Source organism: Lacerta agilis, chromosome 4, assembly GCF_009819535.1.
Source record: "Lacerta agilis isolate rLacAgi1 chromosome 4, rLacAgi1.pri, whole genome shotgun sequence".
NCBI lineage: Eukaryota > Metazoa > Chordata > Lepidosauria > Squamata > Lacertidae > Lacerta > Lacerta agilis.
In genome coordinates, this window is record NC_046315.1 from 55,899,338 (window position 1) to 55,923,825 (window position 24,488).

At 39.0% G+C, this 24,488-nt stretch overlaps 2 protein-coding genes across 12 annotated transcripts in view; one reads left to right on the forward strand and one right to left on the reverse strand.

Annotated features, from left to right (window-relative positions):
* Positions 1-24,488, forward strand: part of CASK (calcium/calmodulin dependent serine protein kinase) — a 121,499-nt gene that overhangs the window by 52,956 nt on the left and 44,055 nt on the right. For 7 of the 11 annotated variants that reach the window (XM_033147136.1, XM_033147135.1, XM_033147139.1 and 4 more), the window contains 6 exons: positions 12,446-12,548; positions 13,640-13,815; positions 15,774-15,896; positions 16,743-16,826; positions 17,780-17,879; positions 23,855-23,872. In XM_033147136.1, the coding sequence (XP_033003027.1) occupies positions 12,446-12,548; positions 13,640-13,815; positions 15,774-15,896; positions 16,743-16,826; positions 17,780-17,879; positions 23,855-23,872 (604 nt within the window). The remainder of the gene's footprint in view (positions 1-12,445; positions 12,549-13,639; positions 13,816-15,773; positions 15,897-16,742; positions 16,827-17,779; positions 17,880-23,854; positions 23,873-24,488) is intronic. The other 4 variants (XM_033147137.1, XM_033147140.1, XM_033147144.1 and 1 more) reach the window with 1 other exon arrangement.
* LOC117045770 (probable G-protein coupled receptor 34) lies at positions 6,671-9,723 on the reverse strand. The gene is made up of 3 exons (XM_033147147.1): positions 9,530-9,723; positions 8,692-8,780; positions 6,671-8,232 (listed from the first exon to the last, which is right to left on the reverse strand). The coding sequence occupies exon 3, from the start codon at positions 8,174-8,176 to the stop codon at positions 7,064-7,066; it is 1,113 nt and encodes a 370-aa protein (XP_033003038.1). The 5' UTR covers positions 8,177-8,232; positions 8,692-8,780; positions 9,530-9,723; the 3' UTR covers positions 6,671-7,063.

The following is a 24,488-nucleotide window of genomic DNA, read 5'->3' on the forward strand; positions in this document are numbered from 1 at the left end:
GCGCACACACCACACTTCTTTTCTCTTTACATTTTTTGGCCTTGAATTTATGATCCTTTAAAATACGTTGCTGCTGTATTTATCTCCGCAGCCACATTCTTTAAAATAGAAGCTAGAACATAAGGCTACAAGAAATGCATATGTTCCACAGGCTATGTATTAAATTCATTTGTTTCCATAGCATCTATTTATTGTTCCAGTTGAGTGCAGGTTCAATGCACAGGGGAGTCCTTGATGATATGTATTATTAATGTTTCATAAAACATAGGGCTTGATCCAGTTGAGTAACTTGCATGGCACAAAGAGGGAGGGCTTAGTGAAAATGTAGAAGGTATGCATAGATCTCCCATGCTCTGTAATGCTCCTGTGCACCTACAAATGTGAGTATTGCTGTGGTAGGGAATGATGAAAACAGAGCTCTATTAGTGTTGTAAGACTCAATGGGCTTGTTTGCAAGTAATGCTAAAACCATGCTTTAATACCACATGTTGTATGCGCTAGAACGAACCCATGCAAAGCCTCCAGTTCTCACACTCCTCCCTCTTCGCCTCCAACTTGACTGGGACCAGTGGTGGAGGAAGGAGGTGCGGTTCACCCCAGGTGTCATCACTGAAGGGGGTGACAAAATGAGTTTGTGGTTTTTTTAATAAAAAAAATGGGGCTCATGAAACTTTTTAGGAGTGACGTGGTGGCTTAGGCGCCTGCAGGTTCCGCACTGCCTGAAATGGCAGCATGGGACTTGTGACTGCCTCAGCTGCCTTACAGCTGAGGGGGAGGCGGCGGAGAGGCTCCAAGTGTAGGAGAGGCTCGCCCTGCCCCCACGGGATGATCATCCCACCCCCATGGGCATGGATCGCCCTGCACCAGGCTCCCCAGCGGCTAGCTAGACCTCTGACTAGGACAAGGAGTTCTGCAGTGTTTAGATAATTTTGCACAAAACTTGGTTTATTAAATTAGAACCAGAGAGCATGATTAAAAACAAACTCTAGTCTGTTTCAGTACAAGTCATGTTTTTTGAAGCTGGCTTTTTAACTTGCCCGTTTGTTTAAAATCTTTGGCAACAGAGAGCTAGAATTAGTGGATAGTTAAACTAAATGCTAGGGACACAGGTGGCGCTGTGGTCTAAACCACTGGGCCTAGGGCTTGCCAATCAGAAGATCTTGGTTCAAATCCCCACGATGGGGTGAGCTCTCATTGTTTGGTCACAGCTCCTGCCAACCTAGCAGTTCGAAAGCACGTCAAGTGCAAGTAGATAAATAGGTACCGCTCCAGTGGGAAAGTAAATGGCATTTCCGTGCACTGCTCTGGTTCGTCAGAAGCGGCTTAGTCATGCTGGCCACATGACCCGGAAGCTGTCTGTGGACAAATGCCAGCTCCATCGGCCTATAGAGTGAGATGAGCGCCGCCCCAGAGTTCTCTGCAACTGGACCTAATGGTCAAGGGTACCTTTACCTTACACTAAATGCTATCCAAGTTCCTGGCCATTCAGGAGAGGGCAGGTGTGCGCAGGGGTGGCGCATGTGAGTGCTCAAAGCTCCATGCAGCACATGTATGTAATGCAAAACCATGGTTTAACATCACATGCAACCTGGACCCATGCGTGGGTGCTGTGCCCACATTTGAGTGGATTAGTCCCTAAATATTATTCATTATTTGTTTTATTTCTAATGATATTTCTGCCTTTCTACCATCTCTGGTGCCAGTGATGATGTTCCTATTAAAGTATTACAGGTACAAACCTCCTTTTCACTTAGTTTTCAATATTTTTGCAGCAAGTGTGATATGTTTAGTACTTGAGGTTGAATTGCTCTGTAGACTGTACAAACTTTATTTAATGACTAATAAATGCTAATAAAAGGTTTACAGAAATCTCATTCTTTGCTAGGTTTACGGAAATTTCATTCTTTGCTGAATATTTATTACATTTAGAGCAGGTATGAGGAACTTTTAGCACACCAGATTGCTAAACTAAAATTTCCATCAGCCCCAGCAAGCAGAAATGCTGGAAGTTGTGGTTCAGCAACTTCTGGAGGGCCAGTGGTTCTCTGCACCTGATTTAGAAGCCGCACTTTCATGCATGTCCAATCCCTGCTCAAACATCTCTAAACTCCACTAGCAGTGTATGAAGAAAGATTCTGGGGGATTCTGCCTTAAGAGTTTTGCTCACAGAGAAGGGGAACTTTTTGACTAATGTGTAGACAGCAGCAGTGAAGTGCTGCTGAAGATACCGTATTTTCCGGCGTATAAGACGACTGGGCATATAAGACGACCCCCGACTTTTCCAGTTAAAATATAGAGTCTGAGATATACTCGGCCACAGATTCTCCACCTGGCGTATAAGACAATCCCCGACTTTTGAGAAGATTTTCCTGGATTAAAAAGTAGTCTTATACGCCAGAATATACAGTAGTTGTTTATGTAGTCATTTTGCTAGGGAAGGGGATACATCAGCTCTAAGACTGAAAGGAGAGAGCTGATTGTAAAAGCTATGCCTCTTAATAAACCTTATCTGTGCAGCAACTTGGTCTTGCTCTTTATCCAGACAAAAACGCTATAATCTACACAGTAATAAAGGGGTATAGAATTACTTTCTGCTTGTTTTGATTTAGGGATATGATATAAGGATGGGGGAAATTCAGTAAACTGTTCATTAGACTACTGAGGAGGCAAGAAAATAAAGGTTGTGAGGCCAGAAAGCCTTAGAAGTACTGGCTTGTACAATAATCGAAGGATAATTGTTTTAGCTTGTTAAGTCCTCTTTTGTTTACTCTACCCTCTTTTAATGTAAAGTACATGTCATATGCTCTTTCAAAAAACTAAGTAGTCAAACTTTAATAGAATTCATCTCTTGATTCACACAAAATCACACCCTTGTCTTCCATGTTAGTTAATTTTAAATAAATGCTATGGGTGGTATTCAACTAAGTCCTACTCAGAGTAGACCCATTGATATCAGTAGACAGTATTCAATGCTAGTTCTAATCATAGACAGCTACATATTCCTGCATTGCAGGGGGTTGGACTTGATGATCCTCAGGGTCCCTTCCAACTCTATGATTCTATGAGTTCTATGAGTCTATAGTTCCAGTGAAGTTAATGGATATGACTGTTGTTGTTCAGTCGTTCAGTCGTGTCCGACTCTTCGTGACCCCATGGACCAGAGCACGCCTATCCTTCACTGCCTCTCGCAGTTTGGCCAAACTCATGTTAGTAGCTTCGAGAACACTGTCCAACCATCTCATCCTCTGTCGTCTCTATCTTGTGGAATTACAGATTTCTGCTTGCTTGTGTTCACTAATGCCATAAGCTAGGTGTCGCTGTTTCATTCCTTTGAATACATTTGATCAGGGGTCGGCAAACTTACCAGGCCTTGGGCCAGTTCCTCCAGCGCCGATCGCGTGGAGGGCGAGGGAGCACGCACCCATACACGTGCGCACACTATTTCCGGCGCACTTCCGGGTCGGCGGAGCACCAGAAATAGCTTATGCGCATGGGCCTCCTCAGACCCAGATGTGCACCAGAAATTACGCTTGCGCATCTGCACAAGCTATTTCCGGTGCTCCGCCAACCTGGAAGTGGGCAGGTGGCGGGGGTCACCGTGGGCCGGATAATTGAGTTCCTCGGGCTGTATCTGGCCCGCGGGCCTTATTTTGGAAACGTCTGCATTTAATCTTCAGCTGTGTTAAGACATAGAGTAAGTCCTTATCAAAGAAACCCAGTCTTGTTTCACAGTTATAAGGAATTAAACACAGAACTCCGGCGAGTCAGCTTTAATTGGGACATAATGAAAATGTGATGAATCCATGTCTGTAGTGTCCTTTCAATTCCTGGTGTTGCTGTACTAAAACAGAAAATTCTACATGTGGTTGCATTACATAACATTTATTTATGTATTTATAACATTTATATAATGCATTTTGTCAGTGTGCATATATTCAGTTTTTGAACAGTAACTGTTTAAAAATTATTAAAGCTATCAACTAGAAAATTTTAAAAAAAATCATGAATGGTTCAGATGATAGTGGATTATATTTTATTTGTTAAATTTTTATCCCACCCCTCCTCTTAAAAGGGCCCAGGGTGGCAAACAAGTGATAAAACAATAAAAATCTTGAAAACAATTGCAATACCATTATACTGTATAATAATGTAATGTAATACATAATAATAATAATAATAATGTACAGAATCTTTTATGATGCTTAGGAATTAGATTTGGTCACTATTAACTGGTATTTGTTAGCTTAGCTTTAGTTAGTGTCATGTAGATCTTCCTTAAGATTTGACTTTGGTAACCACTTATATGATTTTGTAATAGCTAGACTTTTAAATGTCTGGGTAGGATTTTGGAGATGGAAAATTATGCAATAATTCTTATATGCATGTATTCTTCAGTCTTTAGAATAAATGTTATTTTCTCTTTCCATGATTTCTACAATACTAAGTACAACAAACTTTTTTTAATGTGTTGAGGAAGGTGCAGAAGTCACAGGGTGCCTCTAACCGCTAAACAAAAATAGTTGCTGTGTGATACAAGTGAGGTTAACAACATGTGAGTCAAGATAGGTTAAATCAGTGGCCAGAATTCAAAGAACTCTTCAACTAACTCCTTGCATTGAAGGGAGTTTTGAGCTTGCTCCAACTGCATTGGAGAGTATCTGATGAAAATCTTCTATATTTAGCAGTGTTTTGCTACGCATCAAATAAAAATGAAAATATTGTATGGTGCTGCCTATAGATGGTTTCTGTAATCTGTTAAAAATGCTTTGGTGTTTTCCACAGTAAGATTTAATTGTAAATTATATTTATTTCCCCCCTGTATTTTGTATATGTGTTTGCAAGTTGAATAGCAGCATTAGTATTGATATACTAGCAGAAATTGAGAGTAGAGGTCTGTTCTGTTGTTATTTTTAGTAGAGTGAGAATTTCCATGGCTGCATTTTGATTGAGCACTGTTAATTAATTGCATTGATATATTGGGCATTATACAGTATGTGGCTTTTCTCAGCACTAATTTTAAACCTTTTAGAGGCAATGTAGTAAGTAAAATAGTAGGTATATCTTTAGCTTTGGTTCTTACTCAGAGCCAAAGAAATAACATTAGCAAAGGCATGGTATAGAATGGAAACACTTAGCATCCTGCATGTATGTTGATGTTTAGAACTGGAACTTTGAGGCTTATAGGCACAAAGTCACTAAACGGTATCTCTGATTGCTACAGATAAAGCAACTTCTGAATTATGGCAAGCTAGGGCTAGGCAAACCTATTTTGCTTAACTTATGCAAGATTACAGGTAGGTAGCCATGTTGGTCTGCCATAGTCAAAACAAAATAAAATAAAAAATTCCTTCCAGTAGCACCTTAGAGACCAACTAAGTTTGTTCTTGGTATGAGCTTTTGTGTGCATGCACACTTCTTCAGCAAGATTAAACATCTTCTACCCCACTTCCTGGATAACAGCTTTGTCTCAAGTTCACTTAGTCCTTTTTGACTGAAAGATTGTGGCTACCCAGTGCTGTACCTCCATGGTGACATGGCCAGGGTTCTTCATTGTATAATTTTGCCAGCAATGGATCCAGTTATGGGCTGAGACCCCAACACAAGTTGTGATGTTGGAGCCACCATTTCACCTATTTACGGCCATCCTCTAGACATATTATACTGCATAGAAGCCTGCTAGGAAGTGAACTTTGCAATGCATGTTACAAGCTGATCAATAAAAACATTACTGTATCCATAATACATGCAACAATTGTTTAAATTATTGTGGCTCAGGAAATTTTGGTTGCTAACTTAGACAAATGCAGAAGGGAGCAGTCAGCTGCTGATAGTGTTATTCAGTTGGGATCAGAGGAACCAGATACAGTATCTGACCCTTTTCTATTCAGGAACACCACAATGAGATTTTAACCACTTGCAGGGGCTTAGAATGCCCAAACCCATTCAAAAGGCACTACAATTTTTCTCATTTTATTTTAATCTTATTTTATTTTATTTTATTTTATTTTATTTTATTTTAACACAGAGATGTGTTTTAGGGTTCTACTATATGTGAGGTATGTGTAATGTAGGACCTACCAGCTAGAAGACAAAAATTAAGTGTGGGATGTCTGCATATTTCATTAGGGAATATTTCTTCTTTAAGGTACCGGTAATCAAAATGCAAAGACTGACAGTGCTTGAGTTTCAGCAAATGCAGCCTTTTCATTCTTGCATGGCAACCTGCACATGCCACTGCCCCTTTTAAACATAGCTGTGAAAGGATCCTCAGCCATCTCCTGCTTGGTACCCACACTTGGCAATACAGAGTGCTTTCTAATCATTTCTAATTCAGTAGCGTCGGCAACAGGTTAGTAGCCATAATCAGGAGAGTGCAATATAGAATTTTTACCCGCTCTGTTTCAATTTCATTGTTAAGGATTCATGGTTAACAATTCATTGTACGTTTTCTTAGTTACATGTGCAGTGTAATTCTAAGCATATTTACTCTGCTAGATTCTTATCATTTTTTTCCTGCTTTATGTGGTAATTTTTATTTTATATGTGCTTTATGTTAAAATGAAAAGAAATGAGTGAGCACACTAACTTGTTTTGTAATATTTGAGATGCTTGTCTACATGTATACGGTATATAGATATAATAGTTTGGAATCTATTGACACATAGTTTTAATTAATGTAAGTCTATAGTATGCAGTACAATTATAAAATGTTATTGATAATTAATGCTAACAAACATCATTACATACACAAGAGTCTTGTGGGGAGTTTACTTTCTGTTTCTAATATACTTTACATGCACACCCTTTCAAAAGTCTACTGCATCCACAGCTATTACTACTTTTTCATCTCAGAAATCTTACTCTTAAATTTAAAAGTCTTAGCTATTACAAAATTATATATGTGGTTACCAAAGCGAATTTTTAAGGAAGTTCTGCATGAGAGTAACTAAAACTAAGATCATGTAAAAATGTTATCTGTGTTGACAGGATTTGTTAACTTTAAGCTGCAATCCTATTCACTCACTGAACTCAAATGGAAGTTACTTCTGAGCAGAAATATATATTAATTGTTAATCTTATTAAGATGCATTCTGGAATGGTGACTTGGGATTTCTGAATTATCTTGAAAAGAATGTCCTTGTTTTGTCTCTGAAGTACTCTCATTCACACTTGAATCCACATGAAGCCGCTTACAAATCAGTTGAAGTACAGTTTTCCGGACACTTCTGGACATTAAGAAATACATAACTGGATCTAAGCAGCTGTTAAATGATGAGAAGACTAGTGTAATCTCATTGTATTTGTGAATGATCTGTTGCCAGTAACAAGGGGTTTTTTGTAGTTGTGAAGTGATATAAATTAATCTGAATATATGATAAGGAACAAAGCATAATGTGAAAATGATAAGTACTATGAAAGATTTCCTTGCAATGGCAACATATGTTCTAGTATTAGGAAAACTTGTTCTCTTCTTGGAAATTTTCAGAAGATTATTTGCAATTTTAACATACGACAGAATCAGTAGAATGAAAACAATCCAAAATATTATAACAAGAATATAATTAACACCTGCTTCCATTTTGGCATTTTGCTTTTCTCTGTAATGGAAACATTTTGATGAATGTTTATCTTCCTTCCTGGTAGACTGAACAACCATCAGTATAAATCCCATTATTGCAACTGTCCACAGCGTACAACACAAATATATGCTTTGTCTTGCTGTTAACACTCTAGGGCGTTGTATAGATTTGTTAATCTTTACATAACGGTCCCAACTAATAAGCCCTAGTAGTACGATGCTAATGTACATGTTCATATAAAATAAGTTTCCTATAATCTTGCAAAAAATCAAGCCCAACAGCCACTTGTTCTGGGCTATGTGATAGAACATTCGGAAAGGGAGACAAAAGATCAGTAGGAGGTCTGCGATGGCAACATTAAGCAAATAAACATGGATAGAGTTCTTCTTGCAAGGAATGCCCAGAAAAACATACAGGGCAGTAATATTGCCAACCAATCCAATTACAAAAATGACCGAATATGAAAATAGTAGAGTTAAAGATAGTGATTTCTCTTCCGTATCACAGTAAGTAACAGTCATTTCTGTGGAGTTTTTTCCAGTTTCGTTTTCAGCAAGTGAAAAATTCATGTTCTTCTCTGGGGTTTTCTTGTGCATACAGTATAGAAGTCAAAATTCTTAGTAAAACTTCACTTACACTTTTCTGATATTGCCTGGAATAAAATGGAAGACAGTGCAACAAGTACAGTGTGGAATTAACTTGATTAACTTTTCAAACAAACTCAGAAGCTTTCCTGTCTTAAGCCTTATTTTAGTCATGCATAAAATCAGCAAAATAGGGTCTTCTCCCAGAAACTATTTATGAACAAGTTTGCAATTATAACTGCTTTGTTTATGAAAACATTTTGGTCCTTTTATTTCTCCTCCTTTTTTAAAGTAAGGAAAGAACGAAAAGTAGGCTTCCTATAAAATCTGATATCCATCCAGTATCCCCAGTGCTTCGATGATTGCATTGATAACAAGTGGTGATAAACAAATACTTCGTAAAGTCTCCTTTGGCACATTAAAAACAAACAAACTGTGGTTTCAAAAACAATCAAAAATACAAAATGTGCCTTGATATTAGCTAGGTAGTATCTTAGGAATGTAAGAAGCAGATCTTGTTTACATACCAAATATAATTATTTGGAATTCCCCACTGTCTTTGGTGGCTGAGGCTGATGGGAGCCCGACAGTATCTGGAGAGCCATGGGTGCCACACCTGGTTTAGGCAAGGACATGTTAGAAATGGAACAAAGATCTTGTTAGGAAGCTGATAGATAATTTCTGGCAATATGCTTGATCTGTGGCTATGAGAATTTCCCCATGCGTTAACTTGATTGAGAGTTCCTGCAAAAATATTTGCATGTTGATACCTGAGACCATAATAAAGTGAAATTCCAAAACCATGCCAAAGCATGGTGACTTTGTCACCATAAAAACAGATTCAGATTATTTAAGGGTAGATTCAAAATGGGAAATCAAATTCTACTTTGTGTTTGTAGTTTAGAGTATGATTTCATTGTTAGAGTATGATTTCATTACTAGTGTGTTTTAATATAATATATATATTTAGACTAAAGTGTGTGTGTGTGTGTGTGTGTGTGTGTTCTCTCTCTCTCTCTCTTTCTTATGGAAGCAATCAGCACTAAGCTCAGAGGGGCTTACTCTATAGCGATGAATGAGGTTGTGCTGTATTCACACTTACTCAGCAGCAAAACCTAAACTGCCTGTTGTTTCAAATATATGCTACTACTTTGATAAAGTTGCTTGTGAATGTTATTCAGGTGGCAGTCTTAACATTTCTCTGCCTTTTTAAAAGGAAAGATAAAGATGTGAAAGAAAAGTAGAATATGTTCTTGAGAAAAGTGCTTTCTCATCTGTCAAGAAAGTTGCACTAGAAATATAAAACTATTTATCTACACTTAACATATGAGCAAAATTGAACTATAATAAAAAGGAAATACTCACTTTTGGGTTAGTGACGGAGTCTTTTCTACTGAATTCTCCTTTCAGCACTTGTGTTTAAGGAAGGAAGGAAGGAAAGGAAGTCTGTCTTATTAGAAAGTTGTGACTAGGGTTGTTTTAAACTGGTAAGAATCAGCTTCATCAGCTATTTTAGTCTTTCGTGCTTTCCTCCAGATAACTGTAGGAGGATTGGGGGATGGTGATGAGCTTTTATGTTTAATCATAATCTCTGATGCATGAAGATGCACCGCGGGAATGGCAGGTATATATAAACACACATTGGGATATGGTGAAGGACAAAATAGGAACACTAAATACAGGGGAATGCAGAAACGCATCCAAATAAGAGAGCTGCCATGGCTGAAAACAAAAGCACATTTAAAAAGAAATCCCAGTTAGCTCTAACCATGATTTTAGCATGCTGATGAGGCAAAGCTTAATCAGAGTTAAGGCAGCAGAAGGGGATACTTTACAGAGTGGTTGGGTTGTGTGTTTTCCTGGACCTACTTCCAATGTTTTAATCATGATTAAGCGTATGTCTGATAAATGATTACTTTTTTATGATTACTGAGAGAGAATTGCTTTTTCGGTGAAAGAAATATTGCCTACAATCCTTTTCCAGGCACTAAGTAATGCTGTCGAATTTCATACTTCAATCTTCCATTTAAGCTATTCTTCTGATTGTTGTTATAATGTCTAAATAAAATGTCGAATCAATAATGGTATGTCCACCTCAGAATACAACTTCCCTCCCCTAAATATTTTTCGTGCTTCTGCAAAACTTGTAGTTCCCCAAAGCCTGCTGATACCTCCTCTTTGTGCATGATCGTGCTATTTTGGCAACCTAAGGACAGGCAGCTAAGATAAATGAGATCACTGTTTGTGTGTGGTGAATTTTGCGGCTGATAGGTTAGATGTGATTTACAGAGGAGTATTGTCACAGGGGTGGATGGACAAAATATACACTGGTTTTGTTAACATTTGCTAGGTGTAAAACAGGGGTGCTACTAAATCAAACATATTCAAAATGAGAACTTGTTGTGGAAAGGTAATTTAACAGTAAGGAATTAGGCATATTAGAAGAGCTTTTCATTTATTTATTTTAAAGAAGGTACAGGAGAGTTTGTGCAAATTGAATTTTGCAAGAGTTTTCCAGCTCAAAACAAGTGTGTTGCTTATTTTAATAAATTCTGTTTTTGCACCAGATAATAGGGACAGTGCTTCTTTGATATGTAATAGGAAGGAGTCCCAAAGAATAGGTGCCACCACACTAAAGGTCTGATTCCTACATTGTTTGGAACAGACCTCCTGATGAGATAGTATCTTCAAGAGGTCCCAGTAAGCAGTTAAACCAGTGCCTTTTGCACTAGCTGCAGGTAGCCAGAAGTGTGGTATGCAAGTTGACACAGAAATTTCTATTCTTTCTCCTAAAGTACAGTTAAAGACCTCTCTGCAAAAATAGGCAATAGGCTAATTGCCTTTTATTGTATTGAAATTCAGATTTGCTCTGGTGAACTAACAAATTTTCATTAGGAATAAAATCAGATAAGTTTAGGGAAATAACGCTTCTGTTGGTTGAGTGTGTTATGTTGGTCACAAAAACACATAATTCCTCCACCACAAACAAATGAAAATAAAAATCTGTGTTTTAACTTCATTCCCTTTTTTTGAGGTTTTTGGCATTAAGAAGATGTGATGTTACCTGAAATATGTTCACATGCAGCATGTCTTGTGACCAGTGTGTCCCTATATTGCATAAATGTGCAGTCCCATTTGTCATCTAAACCTATTTTTATAAATGCACCATATGCCATCAGTGTAGGGAAACCTAACAAAGTAACCAATCCCTTGTTGTGAACAGTCGTATTTGTGCCAACAATGAAGTAGCTGGATACCTCTGGAAGACATAGGTTAGGCTGACGATTTACACAGAATCTTCCTTATCCTCCTGAACATATTCTTCATTGGTTGAGCTTGTGCTATGCAGAAAACTAAACCAGACTAGCGGAAGAATAATCCGGTTAAGTTGAATAACAAACTCAGTGAAACTCTTGTGAGGGATTAGAACAGGAGTGGGAAACCTTTTTGACTCAATGGGCCAGATTGTTATCATTCCTTGGCCCCATAGGCCATCTTTAACAGGTGGGCGATAAACCACCTGATACTAGACAGTTGACAGGTGGGTTGTCAAAGTTCCTTGTGCAACATGTCCCAAGCACCCAGCAACCACCTGGTTGTCAGGCACTTGCAAACCGCAGCATGATGGGATTTGCCAGCAAAGTGACAATCTGCTGTCTACAAAGACCAGCTTTGCAATTGAGTTCCCTACAGGGAATTCAGGCAGGGAGCCAATCCAGCGGGGTTGAACTTAACTGCCCATCAGCTAACTTCAGCCCTGCTTTCTACAGGGATAGGCTGCAGGATTGAGTTTGCCAGAGGGTGCTCAGTTGTGTAGCAGTTCAAATGTATGTCTCCCTACCCTAAACATGACATCACATATTACATCAGGAGGAGGCTTGCCATCCCTGGATTGAAATCTAACAGGTTTTGGGTGCTTCTCTCCTTGTTGGTAGAACAGAAATTTACAAGAATAACAAAATTACTTTCTCAACAAATCTCCACCTTCAGCTTCCCCAATATCACCTGCCAAAACAATGGTTCTATTCAGCTGATGCATCCATTGATGTCAATTGACACACTTTCTAGCCTTAATACCATTACCAAATATGTGTTGTGTTTTTGTGAATACTGAAAGCCGAGCTAACTCTGTTGAAGACCTACACCAAAGAATACTTTGCCATTTATATGGTGCTTGTGATTGTTGTAAAGGCATAAGCTTCTTTTCTGTTGTCGTAATGTTTTGTTTATACAAAAAATGTGTTTTTAAATTAAATATCAGAGGGGTTTTTGTCTTTTCAGCCGCACTGTGTGCTACTTGCCTCAAAGGAAAATTCAGCACCTGTGAAACTTGGTGGTTTTGGTGTTGCTATTCAGTTAGGAGAATCGGGACTTGTTGCTGGAGGTAAGAAATGCAAGTGTTTCAAAAGAGGTGCTATGGAGCTCAAAATGGCTAATTAACATTTCAGGCACTAACTACCATATATACTTGAGTATAAGCCTAGTTTTTCAGCACATTTTTTGTGCTGAAAAAGCTGCCCTCGGCTTATACTCGAGTGAGGCGGGCGGTGGGGGCGGCGAGAAAGAAGCCCTTTCTCTCCACTCATGCTGCCACCCGCTCTCCCCAGTCAACCATTCCTTAAGAAGTGTACAAGAACAGCGGTTCTTTACTCTCCCCAGGCAGTTTGTTCCATTCCTGAACTGCTCGCATAAATGCAAACTTGGCAAAGGAGGAAGAGGAAGGAGCAGCCCAAAGGGCTGCTTTCGGGCTGCTTGTTCCTCCTCCTCCTCCACAGCGGCAAAGGTGAATCGGCTTATACTTGAGTCAATAAGCTTTCCCAGGTTTTTGTAGGAAAATTAGGTGCCTCGGTTTATATTCGGGTCGGCTTATACTCGGGTATATACGGTACCTAAAAACAAAACAAAATAAATGACTATGGCAGACCAACACAGCTACCTACCTGTACCTAAAAACACTTTCACTTCCCATAAGTGTATGTGAGGGAGGGATTTTTGTGACAGTCAAAATTAAAGAAGATCCATGGTGAGAATGTTCCCTTCCTGAGATTTTTTATTATTATTCATCACCTCCCCAATGTCTGTTGACTGTCTTAACACCTTTTAAATAAACAATCCTTGAGCTACTTAACCTTACCATGAATCATGTATAATTGGGGGGGGCAGAAAAAACCTTCTAGGCCTGCGTTTGAGGCCCCTCCTTAAAAGTTGCCAGTTTGCTATTCTACTTCAATTAAAGGCAGGACGTCTGTTTTCATGTCATGTAACATTCAGTGGAGACAAAGCAAGGAGGAGGAGAGACGAAAGGGGTGCATTTACTGGGCCCCGGGCCACTGAGATCAGCCAAGGTTCTGGTGTCATGGGCTGTTCTTGCACTGGTAGAACTGTTACAGGCCACCATGTCTTTTTCCAAGTAGAAGCTGCTCAGATCATAGCTCCATCTTCAAAAACTAAAGTCATTTTTGTATTTTCCTTCAGGACGGGTAGGGACACCTCATTTTATGGCCCCAGAAGTAGTAAAAAGAGAACCATATGGAAAGCCTGTAGATGTGTGGGGATGTGGAGTGATCCTTTTTATTCTGCTCAGTGGTTGTTTGCCTTTTTATGGAACAAAGGAAAGATTATTTGAAGGCATTATCAAAGGAAAATACAAGGTATGTTATATTAATTGCTTTTCTCAAGGAAAAAGAAGTCTGAATTTTTATAAAATGTATTTTGATGCATTAAAATATCAAAAAAAAAGCCTGGAGTTTGTCCACCTAAGAATGAATCAGATCAGCAGTCTCCTGAACAGTTGTACTCTGAGCACTGTGGAAGTACAGAGCAACTAGAGGGGCCGTTTCTCTCTCCCAGCTCCTAAGTTCAGGAAGGGTGCTGGGACTTGTCATGGGCATTCACTATGAATGGACCTGTCACACTCATCATGGATACTTGCCACGAAAAGCATGGCAAGTGAGTTTGCAGACACCTGACCTGTATCATCTTCATCCCTAGTCATTTGCTGTTGCATTTGCACATCAAATTGGAAGTGTATGCTTCAAACACCTTACCAAAAAAAATAAAAAATTCCCCTGATCCTACATGTAAGATGGCATTGAAAGCACTGATGGCATTGAAAGTGTTGTTGTTAGCCAGGTTAATGTGCCATAATTTTTAAAGAGCTCAAATAAATCCTCTTAATGTGTTCACTTTTTAAAAAGGTCATTTCAAGTATTGAGCCTTCTTACAGTACTGTACCTCGTTTCTGATTTTATTAATTTGCTTGTATTTTTGGAGTTGCAATCATATATCATTTGGTAACAATGAACACTTTTTACATAAAATTGGTGGCATTAAATCACATAAATTAAAGCATATTAAAATCATTCTGTGGGTAAGCTGTCCTGTGTTTCCTTACTACTCAGTTCTTCTTTTGTAGAAAACATGGAGGAGCTAGAAACCACATAGTTTCCAAATCACAGTGGTTTAACAGTAAAGTCTAGTTTCAAGTTTACAGTTTCACTCAAAACTGACATTTGAAAAATCCTAGTACCTGTTTTCAAAGCCAAATACTAGGTTTTAGTTTATAGTTCATCAGCTGGGGAGTCTGCTTTTTTTTTAAAGAAGAGCAACAAAAATACTTTCTATAAAGTGATTCTGAAGCATTTTTTAATATAATAAAAGCTGCACAAAGAAGTTGGGTGTTTTCCATCTGTGGCTTGCTGAAATTTTGTTTACTTTGCAGGGAATTAAACCATCTTTAGTTAATTGTCCTTAGTTTGCAGGAATATTGAGTATGTATGTTATATTTCAGAGGCAGTGTATGTGTACACTTCAAACATGCACACACAGAAATCAGAAACCTGAACTTAGGTAACAGATTCCATTGAAGAAAAGTTCAATTATGTAATTTGTACAATATTATTCAAACTGAACACATACATACATACATATATTATTATTTATTTATTTATTTATTTATTTATTTATTTATTTATTTATTACTAGAAACTAGCTAAATATTGCATGCAAATATGAGTAATGAAACCCTGATTGCTCTTTTCTTTTCTGGGAGGACACTTAACCTTTTCTCTGCCCCTCACTTTTGCATACCAAATCCTGTTACTGCTGCTACTTTTCAGTGCATGAAGTTTCAAATACATAAAAATATACTGTTGGAGCTCATGAAGGAGAGAAAGTGACATGGGTGGGTGGATGGTTTGTTAAGTATCTTATACCCTAAATCGCCACCACCTGAACTCTCTTTTATTACTGTTTTTTTAAATGCCCTTGAGAGAGTTTCTTTATATGCATTGTACATAGTGTTAAGTTAGGCCCTCGCTGCTGAGGTCTAAGTTTAGCTATTCAGCGATAAATAGAGAAGTATTTTGCAATTACACTGTTTCAAAGTGTTCAGTATTTTTAAATATTGGAGAATTCAATTGACTTGATCTGGTAGATTACTTGGTGAACTGTTTCAGTTCTTACAAAAGTAGTTGTGCAGTAATCTGCACAAATGTTTTAACTGGGATTGATGTTTCCAGCTTTTTAACAATCTACAGCATGCTTCTGGAACTCTTGTTGTAAAGACCCCTGTTATGTGCCTTAGCTTAACTTACTCTTTTTGACCTAGATGAATCCAAGGCAATGGAGCCATATCTCTGAAAGTGCCAAAGATTTGGTACGACGTATGCTTATGCTGGACCCAGCTGAAAGAATAACTGTTTACGAGGCACTCAACCATCCTTGGCTGAAGGTAAGCAGTATAAATGGTGCAAAAGAACAGCAGCTCTCCAAATCTGTCAAGGCTTATAAACCTTTTTAACACTCTTGCTAACTTGTATGAATTGATTCCAAGCCCTCAGATGGCATAATAATAATAATATAATTAAACAAAACATTATAAAAATATATGAGCACATTTAATATTTGAAGCCAAAATAATAGAAAAAATAAAATGTCAGTGTTCTAAACACTGTAGAAAAACATGCAAAATAAAAAGAGTTTACTTCCTGCCTAAAAACCATCAGGGATGCGACTAAGCTTTTTCCAGAAGGGAATCTGTAATTGTGGTCTTGCCACAGAGAAGGTTTGTCTCAAGCTGTCTAAAGGCATCCAGGGATGGATTCTAGGAGGGTATTTTGTAATGTTCCAATTTTTGTCAAAAATCTACAATACTGTCCTTAATTATTCTCTTCTGTTTTCTGTAATTTCACATTTTTGTTCCTAACTTTATGGCAGCAATGAAGAACCATTTTATTTCAGGGGGCATTTAGGGTCCTCTGAGTTGCAACTCTGAGCTTGTGTTTTTCTGTTTTTGGTTGTCTTTTTTCTTTTTTTGTCTAATGGTTGTTATTAAATATTTTTCTAAATGATTATGAGCTATCTCAAGACACTTTGTGAGAGATAAATATCTTTTAAAAGAGAGAGAGAGAGATTCCTGGGAACTGCCCTAACTCAGATTAAAAATTACAAACATACATTTTTCAGGGGATGTTTGTTTGTTTGTTTGTTTGGAACATGTGTTTGAGTTAATAGCTTACTCTAACTGAATACAGTTCTAAATGATATTAATTCATTGTTTCCAATATTTTTTTTGTAGGAACGTGATCGCTATGCATACAAGATTCACCTTCCAGAAACTGTGGAACAGCTGAGGAAATTCAATGCAAGAAGGAAGTTAAAGGTAAAGAAAACAAGCAAACTACTTATATTTAAATATTCCGAAATAGCATTCAGGTGATCGCCAATGTTAGTTATACCCACACCAGACTTGTATATTACTCTGAATATGACTTAGTTGAAAATCACTCCCAGAATAGTATTCTAGTTGTTGGCCTTAATGATATTGGGCTAGGGGTGATTTGGGGGGGGGGAATCTTCATGAAAATAATGTGGATAGTCACATAATTTGAATTATTTAAATTGGAATAAAAGAATCAGCAACAATGAAATCCATATTATGTTATAGAACAGTTCCCAAGCGTCTTCTCTTGCAAGCTGACGTCACCAACTTGCATTTCAGCAGAGCGAAGCAGTAATAGGCCATTTATGCAGTCTCTGGGTGGGCAGCAGTTGCAGCCTGTTTGCAGCAGACCCTCAATGCCACAGAACCAAAGGCCTCTCCATTGTATGGCCAGCTGCTGGGAAATTGCCCCACCAGCTGCAAAGGAGGGTGGGATAACCCACCATCTCCTAGTTTTCGAATCAGCCAATCAGAGGGCCAGAGGGCCCTGCTATATAGGCCAATTGTGCCCAAGTTCAGGACTTCAGTCAGCTGAAGAACATATTACTACTTGGAATTGTGCTACAGAGAATAAAGCTTAATGGATACTCTGGTATTGCACAATCTTTTGTTTCAGCCATAAACACTTTACAGAAGTAAAGAACTTTAAACCAGTTTCTGGTTCAACTGATTCATCCTAGAATGGCTATTAAAATATCCACAGAGTTGGCTCTGCAAAGGTGTGTTGGTTTCATAGGTGACCATTTGAATACAGGTTGCAAGCAAGCAACTATTTTTGCTAGTGCTAAATTTAGAATCCCCTTTGGCCTTAAAATGATGGCTTTAGGATCTGTAGTATTGAGGGGAACATTACTGATAGTGCACTTTGTGACTTTAGCTTTTTGTTTATTCAGGGTGCAGTACTAGCAGCAGTATCAAGCCACAAATTCAATTCTTTCTACGGTGATCCCCCTGAAGAACTGCCAGACTTCTCTGAAGACCCTACCTCCTCAGGTATTTCCATTTAAAAGAACATTACTCTTGTGACTTTCGGTCAGACATATTCTATTTGTGGGTGGTATCAAACAGAGCACTTCTGCTAAAACCAGAATTTCCGCTTGCACAAGAGATATTTTCATTGGGTGTCAGACCACCACATGGGTGACTATCGCCACCTGGCATTCAAAGAAGGAAATGTTTAATGATGTAATATGATCCCAAGGAGCTGAACTACTCAGTAGTCTACCAGCCACAGCTTTAAAAAAATACATGTTTGGAGAATGTGAGAAACAGCAGAAGAGATTCCTGCTTTGTCTTCCTTTATCTCTAAACTTCAGCTCAGACTAGGAAGTAGGAACATAGAAAGCAGCCTTAATTTATGTCAGACCATTGGGACATCTGGCTCAGTATTACCTATGCTGACCAGGAATGGCTTTCCAGGGTTTCAGACAGGAATCTTTGTCAGTTGTACATGGATATTCCAGGGCAGTGGTTTTCAACCAGTGTGCCATGGTACCTGGGGTGCCTTGAATGATGGTCAGGGGTGCTGCGGGCAACACTGACCTCTGTCCTTTTCCTTCCTTCCCTCCCTTCCTCTGATGCCCTCTCACATCTCTGCCTCCCAAAGGCCTGCACAGCTGTTTGTTGCAGCAGCCCTGGCTACAAGCTCCCCATGTGAATGGTGTCTCTGGTGCTGGTCAGGGGGTGCTTCCCAGGCCTGTGGGACAGTGTGAGGAGATACCTCTCTTTGGGACATGGGGGGCAGCTCAGAGACCAGGGTGGCAGCTGCGGCTGCCCAGAGGACTCCCAAGGAGAGGGGAGAGAAGAGGACACTTGAGAGAACACTCCACAAGGGAGGGTGAGAGGCTGCCAGCTCTTCAGGCAAGGGGTGACACAGCTGGGCTCCTGAGCCCCACAGGGGTGCCACAGAAAAAAATGTAGTTGGTCAAGGGAGCCGTGGACCCAAAAAAGGTTGAATACTTTGGTTCCAGGGGTTAAACCTGGGGCTGGTTGTACGTGAAGTATATATTCTGCCACTGAGCTATGCTTACCAATTCATATTGGGAGCAAGAAATCTCTCTGTTTCAAGTCCTCTAGCAAGTGCTCTGGCTGCCTATTAGTTCAGTTAACTCAATTTAAAGTGCTTTTGATAATGTATAAAGCTCTGAACAACTTGGGATTTGGGTATATGAGAGAATTCCTCTGCCAGCACCAACCTGCTGAGTCTTTGAAATCAGTGCCTGTAGTCCTGCTTTTTGTCCCTCATGTAAATGTTATTCACAGTGTGGGGACATAGGATAGGGTCTTCTCAGTGCTGGCACCCCAGTTATGGAACACTTTCCCCCTATTAGCACAGACAGCTACCTCCTTGATGAGCTTCTGTCACCATTTAAAACTTGCTCAGGTTTATGGTGGACAGGATTATCTGTTCTCATCTATGGATCTTTACATTTTAATGCTGTCTGATTCTGTAGGTTTTATGATAACTTGATATTGTAGGATGTCTTACTGTTTTTATTTCAGTTGTTTAAAGTTTATTGTTTATATTGGATTATCGATTTTTTGTGAACCTCTTTGTAACCTTTTTCTGGATAAAAAGTGGTATGCCAGTACTTCAATTAATAAATAACGGCTTGGGTGAGAGGTAGTTTCAGTTATTTACACTGAAATTTGGATAAGTTAAAAAGAGCAAAAGTCTCTAACTTCTTACTTCCATTATACTTCAGTACAATTGAAGCAAATCACTGTCTTTGTCCCCAAGTCCTTTACACATACTAGCTGACTACTACTACTACTACTACTACTAATAATAATAATAATAATAATAATAATAATAATTTATTATTTCTACCCCACCCACCTGGCTGGGTTTCCCAAGCCACTTTTTGGGGTGAGTAGTTGTGGCAAGGAAAAATAGAGGCCTCCTAGTAACCCAATCAGAACCAAATAACAAGAACAATTAGGAAGAGTAAAGGAACCTTTAAGGTGATGAAAAAATAATCCTGAGATTGATGTAACAAATGCATCTCCAAATTGTTCAGAATATTCTTTCCTATTCTGTATCTTGTAAGTGGTTCGCAGTTTGTATGAATTTTCTTTTTCTCAAAGAATATTTATAATATGAACATAATTAATTCAGTTAAGTAATTTTACTGCATGCCATATCTTGATAAGTTGTTCTGTTACCAAAAGGAGCACTTACTGATTACCCACCCACAAACACTATTAATACATTAACGTATTTCCCACTAGCTGTTATCTCTGATCTCTAAAATGTACTATAGTGCACCAAAAGTCAGTCACAACTTTGCATAATACACATTTTCACTTCAAGATTTGAGCATTATGCACTATATTTTTCAAGAGGCATCTATTAAAGCTTCAGGAAGGCTTTCTTTCTACTGTTTCCTCAATCTTGATAGAAGCAGTAGCCCACTTGCGTAACTGCCCTGTCATCTTTCCTGTTCTAAAACTTGCATGGTTCCTCTTATTTTCTGTACAACATCAGCATGATACTCTTCCTCATTTGAAGATATCAGCATGTATTAAAGCAAAGGTTCATAGTTAGTTTACTTTGTCTCCCTGTGCATCCTTGTGCCTTGAATATGTCAGGTGGAAGAGTTATGAAACTGGAGAAGCCTCCTTCTCACACTAGGTTGCAGGAATGTATTGACGCTGTATAGCTCTACTAAGCGCTATATTGCTATGTGTAGTGCCATCCTACTGTATTTTGTTTTTGTTTTTCCAGGGGCAAGAAGGAGGGGCTTGAATGGTTTTTTGACACTTACTTAACTGTTCTCACTGGAGAATCCTTCAGGGGATTTTATTTTTAAAAAATATGATTGTCTTAACAGAACTCTTATCACTCAGGAGTTTGAGTTTTATTTTTGGATATGACGAATTGAGTTTGTCACTGAAGATTTAAGTGCTTTGATTTGCCACTAGATGGCAGAGAGAATGAACTTTCTAGGACCATTTCCTTAACAGGCAAATGTTAATGTTTACTTGTATACTTTACTGCATAAAATGATGCAGTATGCAGTCTTTGAAGCAGCAGAGGAGAGCCCCAAGTCCACAGGTATAATTAGGTCTACCAGGCTTCAGACAGACCCTCTGACTGGATCCAATTTCCCACTCCTGCTTTAAAGCACAATGCTTTCTTAATGAGCTAAAATATGTATGTGCATATATATAACATTCTTCAGTAGTGTTGTGGCCTGAATGAAAAGAAGCAGATGGATGAAACTGTGGCATTGTGGTTGACATTATTACAACAAATCTAGATGCCAATTTTGACCTTGTATCTACTCTAAAGGATCTAATAATGTCAGCAGAGTCATCTGCCAGCAATGTCTTTCTGTATTCTATGCAGGATGAACAGGTCAAACACAAAAAGTGGACCCAAATTTGACATCAGAAATTGTAATATTAGAGAATATTTTGACATACCAAGACACTTAAGACAGTCATCCTCAAACAAAGGAACTTCGGTGTTAGACTCCATCTTGAAACTGCTGGACTGCATGTTGTCAGGAAATTCAATTTGATCAGCTGTGATTGTCACTGTAATTTTCATGTAATTATTACTGCTCTTTGTGCAATTTGCTTCCCTCTGACCTCACTCCTCTCCAGCCATCCTACCCCCAAAAGTGTCTCCCAATTTGGAATTAGACTATACATCTTTTTAAGTAGATTCAGTTTCCAAAACTTTATGCCAGAATTTTTCAATCTATGGCCCAGGAATCCCAGGTACAGTATAAGGTTTTGACTAGGCTGATGCCAGCAGCAGTTCCCTGCATGCACTGTATGTTGACATGTGTTTCAGCAGGAGATTGTTAGGGAGCAAGGCTAGAGCAAGGCTGTAGTAGTATGCAAAATTTGAGGGAATGGAGGGAAAGGAAAGAATGAGAAGGAAAGGGAAGACGTGGATGACAGGTAGACAGTGTGTCATGTGAATGTGAGGGAAGGAAAGGGAGTAGGATGTTCTGGTGGAGAGGATAAGTGTCTGGGGCCGCTGTTGTTCTGGCCTCTTCTTCCCCTGTAAGGAGTTATCAACACTCCTCCACAAGGGAGATGGAGCTGGTTCTCATGGGGACCTATGTACTGTTACTACTACTTCACAGACACTGAGAGCAGATATGAGTGCCCTGAAACAGTAAGTAGTGCTCTGATCTGCTATGAAGTTTCCCAAGTGCTGAGCAAAGCCCAACATGTAGGAAAATGGGTGCACACCTTTCTGTTCCCAGAGTGACCAGCTCTCAGTAGTGGCTAGAACAGTGTTTCTCAAACTTGGGTCCCCAGCTGTTGTTGGACTACAGCTCTCATCATCATCCCTGACCACTGGTCCTGCTAGCTAGGGGTGATGGGAATTGTAGTCCAACAGTAAATGGGGACCCAAGTTTGATAAACACTTAACAGCTACCTCAACACAATAGTGGAGCTTCACAGTGGTGCTTTTGTAGCTCATGCGGTTGCTGTTTGAACCTATCATCTTCAAAGGTGGTATTTTTAGTAGGATTCATCCTGACCAAGAGAGTGTGCTGTGAGCCTTTCTTTTAGACTTCTTGTACCACATTTGGCACTGCACAGAAACAGTCATGCTGAAATCTGACATCTCATGTCGACCCAAAGTTCATTCCATCTTAATGAGCCTATAGTTCTAGAATTTTTCCCAAACCTGGGATTAGATAGGACAAAGCAGTGCATACTTTGGATGTTTGCTAGCTTTGTCCTTTTAGTTGTCCAGGACCAGATCATTGGGAGAATCTGCCACCGTCAGTTTGCTGTGGGTATGCAAAACTGAGTGAACTAGTCTCAATTCAACATTTCATTCACTGAGTGTCCATCCTCACCTCTATGGACTGGCAAAGCTTGCTGCTCTGAAACAGGTCCAGTTTTATTCCCATGGGCTATTGTAACTTTCACTGGGTTCTTTCAGGGAGTTGCACTACTAGATATTTGGCCCCCTGCAACATTGCAGCCATTGTTCATCACTTCCTGCTGGATGTGAGATCCCAGACGGATGCCTTCTTTGTCTGTACTCAACTTTTTGCTTTCTTAGCACCTGTCCCACCTCCAGTAAGCTTGCTACTCTACCGATATGTGTGACTGCACAGAGACTTGTACCTGTTGTTCTTTGAGTGGTCATCTGTGCAGGCACGCAGCCTGTCCCCTACTGCTGGTATTACTATTTTTCTACATGGCTCATTTATATATGTGTTGTGACCATTGGAAATTTGAACTTGGTGGGAAGGTGGGTGCATTGAGGATGGAGTGCCTGCCAAATTCTAGCTTATGTTGAGAATGTTCCCAAATGAGACTGTGCAAAATCCCTATGTGTATCTGCACAGATGACTACTCAGAGAACTGGCATTATAGGTAAACAGCCTGTTCTTTGCATCACACTTGTTTTATTCTTCTGCCTGATGTTGAATACATCTACTCACCATAATGTTTACATAATGTATTTGTTTTCCTGTCTGAGCAGTTTTAAGATCATTTTTATAATAATTTTCCTAGCTACTCCAGCTACACAAAAGTCCAAAGTTTTCTCACAATTAAATCACAGATTAATGTTTTGAAATTATGATCAAACTGCCTGATAGATTAAATTTACAAAAGATGTGTAAAGCTATGATGCTATATAATTATGCACACAGATTTTGCATATATATCATGTACACTTGTACTTCCTTACTCCTATATGGCATGACTGATAGCAAAAATATTGTACTTGTTTTAATTTCAAAAATTATACAACTGCCAGAAAATCAGGTGTTTAGGGAAAATGTATGACAAGGTCGGCTTCCCCACTTTTTATTGCTTATTTTAACCAACATATTAAAATATAACCTATAATAAATAAAAAGTGTTTGTGTGTTCATCTTTTTTGTGGCTAAGCTAGTGTGCCAGGTTGTAGCTTTTATAATTGCTTATTTTGAAATCTTCATGCTATTTGTTGTTTGTCCAAATGCTGCCTTTCCTGCTAGGACTTCTAGCTGCAGAAAGTAGGTATCCCTTTGTTTTCCTCTAAAGCTTTGCATTCTGCTACTGTGTTTGGCTTGCATGTTTAAATCTGCTATTTTCTCCTTTACAATATCCCAGTTTTATATTGCCTGTGCTTAAAAGAAACATAGAAGCATTCTGTAATTGTATACACTATTTGGTAGTTAGGCTATAATAAAAAATGTTTCTTCTGGATTTTTTTTGCTATTCTTGATATAGTATTAAGAGTAAGAACACAATTCTTCTCCAAGCAAGGGTGCAAAACCTGCATATGGCAGGATTCCCCAACTAATCAATGCAGCTCTGTTTCTCTTCCTCAGTTCAAAGCACAAAGTAGCGCACAAAGGCCTAAAGGCAGGCATAGGCAAACTCAGCCCTCCAGATGTTTTGAGACTACAATTCCCATCATCCCTGACCACTGGTCCTGTCAGCTAGGGGTGATGGGAGTTGTAGTCCCAAAACATCTGGAGGGCCGAGTTTGCCTATGTCTGCCTTAAAGGAAATGGGAGGTCTGTCTGCCCCACCCTCTCTCCTCATCTAATTTTAAGTTACTGAAAATCAATATATTGAGTAACTTATAAGACACAGAGGAGAGGACTAGATCTGGGGGAATGTGGG